The 9,417-nt window shown below is 39.9% G+C and overlaps 1 protein-coding gene across 3 annotated transcripts in view; it reads right to left on the bottom strand.

The window, feature by feature from the left end:
- Positions 1 to 1,671: 1,671 nt before the first annotated feature.
- ACVR2B (activin A receptor type 2B) overlaps positions 1,672 to 9,417 on the bottom strand; it is a 138,159-nt gene continuing 130,413 nt past the window's right edge. For 2 of the 3 annotated variants that reach the window (XM_081163757.1, XM_081163756.1), the window contains exon 11: positions 1,672 to 7,629. In XM_081163757.1, the coding sequence (XP_081019883.1) occupies positions 7,435 to 7,629 (195 nt within the window). In that variant the 3' untranslated portion in view covers positions 1,672 to 7,434. The remainder of the gene's footprint in view (positions 7,630 to 9,417) is intronic. The other variant, XR_014000756.1, reaches the window with a different exon arrangement.

Here is a 9,417-nt window from a genome sequence, read left to right as displayed (position 1 = left end):
GCAGTTGCTTTGCATGAAAATAAATGAAGGCACAAAGAAAGAGCTTTAGACTTCGGAAATGAAGAGCTAAAAATAATGTTGCCACAGTTGTGTCCCAATACAAAAGGAAGAACTATGTCCAAAATCAGGGGGTTTTTTAATTAAAAAGGGGAGGAAAGTGCAAGAAACAGAACATACTGACCAAGTTTTTAGACAATGAATTGGAAACTTTTTATGTGTGTAAATGACAGATCAATGGATCCTAAATTTGACTACCAAGTGATGGGCCTATTCATTGTTAAAGTCTGGCAGCAGCCTGAGCACCAGAAGTATGTATAAGGAGGCTTCTGAAAACACATTCACAATTTGCATTTTAGAACATGACACTCTGTGGTTTAAGCACTTTGCTGAGCTGCAATAGGAAGTTCAGCACCAAGAAGACTGAAAGGGGTAAGCTGTCAGTCATAAAAATGGCACATGAAACTCATATTTCATCATGGTAATGGGCGACAGGAAAACCTTGTGTCGCCCCCTCCCTGCTGCTTTCCAAGTCAGCCAACAATCTGATGGAAAAGGATCATGTGATTGACCTTTCTGTGTGTGGGCTCTTTGCTAGTCAGATACTAGATTAGCTTCCAAGCTGCTCTGGGCCCTCAAAGTAACCTAAGATTTTGAGCAAGGATATCAGTTTCACCCTGAAATTCCAAGCTTAAATAGAAGATGCTTGGTTGTACAACTTCAGGTATCCAGAGTCATGAAATCAGCATCCTTAGAGTGAAAAACTGAGGGATATTCTATCTCAGCCATGTTGTCTAAGTAATCAATCTTTTGATGAAGAATTTAGAAGCACCTGGTGTGCACACACTCTCTCTCTCCTCAACAATTCCTCCCTTCTCTTTTTAGGGTTAACCACTGTGTGTAGCATGTCAATTAAGGCTAGCCAAGGTTAGCTTTAAACTGGGTTTGCCAATAAGCTTTAATTCTGTTTTCCAGCTAACCATTGTTAGCGTTAACAAAACACTATACTATACTGAAAAGGGAAGGAACAATGGAATTTGTGGAGGAAAGAAGTAGTGAGAGCACATGTGCCTGTAGGGTGCCCTTGATCTCATACCCATGGTTACTAGTTTGTGAAGTGTTGACTTTGCATTGGGATGCTGAGGAAGCAAAAGGCATTTTAGCTCTTTTGAAACTCTTGTTAGTTAACCATCTCTTTACTATGGGAAACTTCCCAGTGCCCCATTACTACTGTCAAAAAATGAAACAGAAAGCTCCTTTACATTGCCCATTGCTTTAGGTACGGAAAGCAAAAGGCTAACTTTTATACCACGGAGAAATTTGATTTGCAAATATTAATCAGTGCATTTCAGCAAGATGGGAAGAACTACCAAGAGCCCATTGCCAAAGAAATGCTGACAGAACATCTCTTTACAGATCATATTGTCAATGCGGTACATATAGTCACTATAAACAAAACTGCTGGCATGTTATGGAGCAGAAATCTGATTTACTGTGGTTTTCATAAATGCTTAAAAGATAAGGCCACACAAATTATCACAAAATGCATCAAAATGTGTGTTTTCCATAAGGAATTTGTATGAAGGCTACACAAATATTTTTGTTGTTGTAGTGGTGGTAGAATCTTAAGGAGGCCATGAAAAAAAAACAGTCAAAAGTGTGGGGTTTTGTTTCTGTTTTCGCAAAAGGGATTATATACAAGAGGAATACATAGTGAAGTCTACAAGTAAGTTGGCAATCCATGAATTCAGGCCACCTTTTCTCTAGCTAGTTTTAAATCTGGCTTCTTTTTTGCTGTGGCTGCACAGGATTCCTGTTTTCCATTTTCCTTGCAGAAATGTATTCGGCAATACTCGATGTTAGCCATACTCAAGAGCACAATACTGAAACAGACTTAAGTCCATTAATTTCATTGAGTCTACTCTGATTAATGTTGAATGTCATCCATTATGTTTTACAGAATAATCTGTGGTACGAAATAAATTTTTCAAACACAGTGCAGTTTTCATTCTTCAGGTGTGTATGTGTGTATTCAAAGGTCACTTCCCCTCAATACAGTATAAACATTTTAAAATAGCATATTGAAATAATCAAGAAGCAAAACCCATAGTGCTGTACGTTTGTTTCTTAACTCCAAAAACATTAGTAGGACAATACTGCAACAGCATTATGATCGTGCTTTTATATTGCATGAACACCCTTTAGAAAACTTGGATTTCTCACCTTCATTAAAAGCCCACAGCACCTACTGTAGCATATTACAATTGCTACCACAGGCAGAAAAATCAACAAGTGTTCTGCTATTCTAAACCAGAAAGAGGTACTGTACTTGTTTTGCTTTATAGCTGCCACTTTTGAAAAAAGATCACTTTCATATTAACAAATTTCAAAAGGGAACAAACACTGTTTTAATATTCTTACATTAGCATAAACAAGTACTTATCAAGGAGTGACATTTAGAAGCCCAGCATAATAGCCATGTTTTAAAATATAAGCATAGTTAAGATTACCTACTTTAATGCACTGTGGGCTGACAATACAGTGCTAATGCTGCAAAGATCTAGATTACGGGTGAAAACAATCTTGGACAGGAGATTTTGATATTGGTTACTGAAGAATGAAGGCTGCACCATAATTAATTTAACCCCTGTAGGATTTCTCTCTGTGTGAAGTGGGAAGATTTAAGAAGCTGAATAAGGTCCAGTCTGCAATCCTATTCCCACTTACCAGGGAGTAAGCCCCAATGAACTCAAATGAACTTACTTCTTAGTAACAATTGCACTGCAAGAATAGTCAATATTTCAGGAACCAAAGTAGTTTAAGATGCCCACAAAGGGTTGATTTAATGTTGGCAGCAGGTTTGGACTTAAACCAAAATTGTATTGGGGAAGAATTTACTCTCATGTTACCAGTGGTGAACTATTTTATTGCTATACCAAGAAGCAGCTTTAAATCAGGTGTACAGAACCAGCTGAGGGACAGGAAGACTTAAAAGATACTACTGGGGATTCTGTGAACTCTTTCATAGCAAAAGAAAGCTTTGATCAAACCAACTGAGAAAGCTGCGTCATATTGATGCTAAAATATTTACTATCAGTTCATTAAACACATCTATCAGACACAAACAATGTCATATTGCCAGCGAGGTAGCTGATGTGCTAGGAACGAAGGACACAAGACAGGATGTTTGCGAGCAACAGCCATGTTTATAGCTGACCACCAAGTTTTGCTTCACCAGCCAGTGACAAAATGATCTGTAAGGAGCTTCAAGCAGAGAGATGCCATCAACAGGTATGAAACAGTTAATTTTGGTAAAAAAAATATATATTTGTGCGTCCTGCAGTAAAACAAGTTTAATGCAACTGAGAGTGGGAGGTGTGGACATCCTTCTCCCTTCCCATAAAGGGAAGGTTGAAGTTGTTGTCTAGTAGGCTATAAAACTCATATGGCACTTTCAATAAATACTTTAAAGCTTCTTAAAGAAACCAGAAGGTTGTGTGTTTGCTTCTAAAGAAGAGAAAAGCAACTGCTGTAAACCAAGCCTGTTTTAGCCATCACATAAATAACGCTGCGAGAAAATAAAAAAGGAAATCCAAAGCAGCAGAGTTCTTACAATAATTAAAAGACAGCACATCTCTTTCTCCACCACCATTAACAACCTGGATCATTAAATCTCACATTTAAGAAGATATATAGGTTCGAGGTGTATTTAAGCTTAATTGTTGTTATTTCACTTCATCCTCTCCGAAGCTTCTGCCGTTCTTCTTTACAACATCAATCACAAAGATAAAGTTACTTTGGGTCTTTTACACAAATTGTTATGTTGTCCCAGTTTGAGCCTGTTTTACATGCGACCAAATTCAGCCCAACCAGTTCAAAGTTGGGACTTTCCGAGTGCTTAGCTCCCACCCTGCCTTCTTGGGGATAGCAAAAGGAAGGGGTTGTTAAAACACTACACAAGCCACAATGCCTGGTGGGTCACACAAAATGTGCAGCCCTCTCCACATTTCGTTCCACAAAGGAGAGCAAACTTAACACTCCGTGTTCCGAAATTACAGAGCGAATCCCAAGTCAGGTTTGTGAATCAAATAAGTGTAGTTAAATTCAATATAAAAACAAAGTGGAAAAAGAGTAAATGGGGAAAGGCTTTGCCTTAAAAAGCTACACGTGCCTTAACTTCTTGTAGTATTTCAGCCAATAAAACGATTCTCGTGTTTTAACCATTAGTATTCAGATTTAGGCTCAAACATGACAGCCTTTAAGAATTATGGGCGGGGGCAACCTAAACATCAAGGAAGGTGTCTGCATTTGTCACGTACAGCCATCTCTAAAAATTAAATAGGTGCACACTCCTCAACTCTGAATACATTCGATCCTTAAAAGTAAATCACACTGGTTTCAGTGGAGTTTACTTCCAAGTAAGTAAAATTTAGAATTGGTGTGAAAGATGCATGTTTAAGCACTGTCGAGTCTAAAACTGGTTTTGATGTTCAAAAGATGCAGGGGGAAGAGGGAGAGGGAGTGACTGCTGCTGATTCTCACTCTTCGTACCTCGGTTGTTCCCCCAAGGCAAGGGGTGCAATGCCAAACCCCAAGCAATGGAAATACACACCCCCCCCCACTTTGAATTGCACCTGGAAACATAGAGACACTTGCTCTTTCCTAGGCAATGTCAAAAACAACTCTGTACTGTTTTTATGGGAGACAGGGAAGAGCAATCAGTTGCAGGGCATCATCAAATCCATCCAGCAGTAAGCCTGCAATTTTATTTTATTTTTTGGAACAGTCTAACTGCAGGTAGTGAAACTGCCTTGGCAGAAATGGGCTGGGAATTAAGAGCCCCAAGAACATATTCAAAGGTAATTTTTAATACTATTATCGTCCTGTGGCAGGTAGTGAGTGTAAACAAAACAACTTTCTTTTGCGGATTGATGTTGCAGACAGAGGAAAAAGTTAAAATTTCATGAGAACAAAACGAAAAGATGCACTGATCCTTCACGAAAACAGCTTGTGCTCCCCACTGCCCTCCAAAAAGTAAGAGAATGGAAACAGCCTTTGCAAAGAACAGTGAATAATGCCCAGAAACCTTTTTTATAGGCAGTTATTCTAAAACCGTTTACACTTATTTACAATGGTGCTTTATAAAAACAAAACAAAAAAACAAAAAAAATGGTAGCACTTCCTAAAATATTTTGGAACTTTTTTTAAACTTTTTTTTTCTTTTTTTAAAACTCCCTTGTCATAAAAGCCAACTTACATTAAAATATACATACTACAAGACAACACAACTAACAAAATATATAATAAAACTCATACAAGTAGAAAATTCTGAGGTATTTCTGGTTTGAGGTGATCTGTGGTCGTGAAGTTTTTTCAAAACTTTTTTTTTTTTTCAGTTTTAAACCTCGGAAGCCACGTAATGCGTATGTGTGTTCTAATTTTTTCTTTTCTTTTAAAAAATCATTGCATGGTTTGCAAGTTAAAAAAATATTTAAATGTTGAATCAGCAGCATTAGGAACATTCACTGATTAGAGCGAGTTTATGGCATAAATAGAATCAACCGTGTTGAACATACGCACCACTGTTAAGATGAAAGAGTTGGGTGACAGAGTTCAGAGAACGAAGAATCAAGAAGAACCAACTTGGAGGTTTGTCAACCGACGGCGAACCTTGGCCTGGGTGTGACAGGCCCCAATGGGACAATGGAACTTACTTCCGAGCAAAGTATACCAATATGCTTAGGATCGGGGCCGAGAAAGTACAGATGAACACTAGGCTACAAAAGTGCAGCTGAGAACCCCCATTTCAAAGTGGTTTAAGTGTCATGGCTTCCATTAAAGAAGTCTGGGAAATGTAAGCGTTGGGAGGCATTAATGCTTAAAATAAAAAACAGAAGCCCACCGAACCACACACCCAATTTCATTGGAGATACCAAAAGAAGCTGAAAAGATCTGGAATGGGTTTAAATCTGTCACACAGATGGGCTGCAATATAAGAGTAAACAACATGGTTATCTCCACATATCCCATCCACATCGGCCAACCCACTGAATAAAGCACATTTCCTGGGAAATGTGGATGCATCGGGATATAACGACTGAAATCCAGAACCTTTAAGAATTTCACTAGTTTCTCAAGCACATTTACTTGGAAGTAAGGCCTATTGCTCAGTGGGATTTCCAAGGAAATCAGTTTCCGATCACAGCATTACACGCTAAGAACCTGTTGCAGGCATGAACCGTCTTCTTTTTGAGCTTACATGTTTTGTTTTCCCTCGTATTTTTATTTGAAAACGGACTTTTAGAAACTCCAAACGTTGCTCCAATCGGATGCCGCGTGGGAAATTTGCCCAAAACGCAGCAATTCAGCCCCAAGACCGCATTCTCTGAACTTTTTTTTAAAGATATAGGGGTTTTCTTTTTCCTTTATGTAAATACCACTGAAGCCTGAGATAACGAAAGGACCTCATTCCGCCGGCGATTTGCTGTGACCCAACTTTCTCCGTGCTCCGCAGCGGTTTTAATACTCTTGCCTCAAAACTTGCCCCTTCCTCTCATGAACTGTTTACCTGAGAAGTAGCTCCCTAAGCAGGTGTTTCTCCTGAATGCTGCCAGAGTTCAACGTCTTCTCTCCCAAGTCCCAATACTAAATTTTTCCCTTTCGATTCTATACCATCAAAGAGTGAGCGTTCTTCTTCTTGGCTCCTCTCCCAATTCCCCGCCTCCCCCCTCACCCCCACATTACGGCGACACCCGTTACACCCGTAAAAGACACGTCTGCTTTTGTTTTCTTTTTTTTTCCTTCTTTTTTTCTTTTTTTTTTAAGCTCGCTGTCAAAAATAGAAAAGGAACAACGGAAAAAGAAAAGTCGTGGGGTGTGAGAGTCTTGTTATGAGGTGTGATCTTATGTAACAGTCTTTTTAAGCTTGCAGCATGTCCTTGCCGATGGGTAGGCTTTTGTTTGCTTGGTATCGCCGATGCCTCGCGTAGAAAAAACAGACCGGACAAAAGAGAAAACCCAGAAAACAGGATTATTATTATTATTTAAAAAAGGGAAATAAAAGTGAGTCCATTGAGGTCTTGAGGTACCTGCACCGTTATCTGCATTCATTAGTCGGCACCCGAATGCTTGCTGAGATGTCCTCGTTTTTCCTCCCCCCCCCCCTCGTTTTAATACAGTAGAGCAATGCGCTGGTAAAATTGATCCAGTCAAAATAATAATAATAAAAACATCAACGACAATAATAATAACAATAATAATAATAATAATAAAAAGTCAAGATTAAAATAGCAGCTGCATTTGTGTGTGTGTGTGTGTGTAAATGTATGTGTGTGTGTGTGTATGTTGGATTGTGGTTTAACTTCTTTCTTTTAAAAAAATCCAGTGAGTCTGGAAAGACCACAAAAAATAAAAAACAAAAAAACCGTGAACCAGGCTTTAGATACTTGACTCTTTGGGCAACAAGTCCACGTTGGTGACAGAGGTCACAATGGAAACCAGGCAGTCCGAGGTAGGGCCGTTTACTGATTTGCGTATCTGAGAAATCCGCTCCTCTACGCAACCTGCCGAGAGGCGGGCCTCTGCGTCGTGGTCCCAGCATTCTTCTATCGTGACACAAAGCTGTGCCAAACCCTGGAGACAGAGGGTAAGAGGACAGGGGTGTTTAGCTCATAGGACACCGAGGGTGGAGTTAGGAACAGCATTAAGCATAGAATCCCACTTCCCTTCCCATCACTGCTGACCCCGCCTGGTCGCTACTAGGTGCTGCTGCCTCAAGCCGGGATAAAAACTGGCGCTGATTTCTTTGTGTTTATGAAAGGCGAACCATATCACATTTATATATTGCAATTTACTCATTTCGGAACATTGATCACCCACTTAACAATTGAAGGAAAACCTTTCAGTGGAGTGCAGTATGTAATAGAGCAATACAAAACTATCACGAGTCAAATTTGTGGAGTCCGGCTTCAATGATCGGATTCAGTGGTCAAGAAAAGCCAGAACGATTAAAGAGATGTCTAAAAACAGACAAGAGGAGCGTCCTACGCAGCAGAGAAAAAACAGCAGACACGGGCTGACTGCTTCAAGTGAGATCCAGACCTTTGTGGCGTGTTCTACAGATACTATTTTTTCAACCAACACAAACAATCTGCCAGTCTGGGGAATTTATTTCATTAGTTTAGCTCTCTTTTATTTTCCTTATGTCTAAATGGATGCCCGGAAGTGTTCTAAGGCACTGCATCCGTATATTAATTGGACCAAAACCCAGAAATGGCTTATAAAACAACAGCAACAGCAGCAGCAACAATATAAAGCAGGTTTCCTGGGTCTACACAGAATCAACCCCTCAGAAAAACTCGTCACTTAGGGCAAGACCCAAAGAACTTTCTATGTAGGCAGAGGCTTGAGAATGCCTCTCCCTGACCCATACGATTGGACCTGGTTTTAAATCTCTGAATCCTCTGAATTTCTGTTTCATTCACTTTCATGGTGTTTCTTTCATATATGTGCTTTCCCCTGCTCTTATCTGTGTTTGTTTCTATATTACATTTTTTTTTAATGTTAGATGCTGTAAAGATGCTTTTAAACAGATAATAAAATACATAAAAGCTGAGGAGAGAGACAGACAGACAGAGGGAGTGAGGTGTTTGTGTACAGCCCTGCCACACACATCACATTACATCACAATCTGCTTTTGAAAGTCCCCTCGGATTAGAACGAATAAATGAAGAAAGCTGATGTAAAAAGAAAACACGGATCCAAATCTCTGCACAGTGCTTGGAACTCAAGGTTCCTCAAATTCAAGCCACATTATAATTTGAAATAGGTTTTCTTCTTCTAGAGAAACCAGGAGGACCTGCTAATCTCCCTTTCTCTTCTCCTTGCTCCTCTCACTGCACTCCTAAGGGCTACTCAGAACCACTACAAATTAAGGCAATGCTAATAGTAATACTGATACTAACACTAAAGGTATTACCTTTAGTACTTTTAATACTAAAGGTAAAGGACCCCTGGGCGGTTAAGTCCGGTCAAAGGCGACTATGGGGTTGCGGCACTCATCTCGCTTTCAGGTCAAGGGAGCCGGCGTTTGCCCGCAGACAGCTTTCCGGGTCATGTGGCCAGCAGGACTAAACCGCTTCTGGCGTAACGGGACATCGTGACGGAAACCAGAGTGCAAGGAAACACCGTTTACCTTCCCGCCAGATTGGTACCTATTCATCTACTTGCCCTGGCGTGCTTTCGATCTGCTAGGTTGGCAGTACTAATACTACCACTACTAGTAGTAATAATAAACCCCACCAAATTTTAATCTACAGTGGTACATCGGGTTAAGAACTTAATTCGTTCTGGAGGTCCATTCTTAACCTGAAACTGTTCTTAACCTGAAGCACCACTTTAGCTAATGGGGCCTCCCGCTGC

This window comes from Podarcis bocagei (genome assembly GCF_964188305.1).
Source record: "Podarcis bocagei genome assembly, chromosome: 12".
NCBI classification, from domain to species: domain Eukaryota; kingdom Metazoa; phylum Chordata; class Lepidosauria; order Squamata; family Lacertidae; genus Podarcis; species Podarcis bocagei.
The sequence above is the reverse complement of the archived record's forward strand: the minus strand, read 5'-3'. Positions and strand labels throughout refer to the sequence as shown.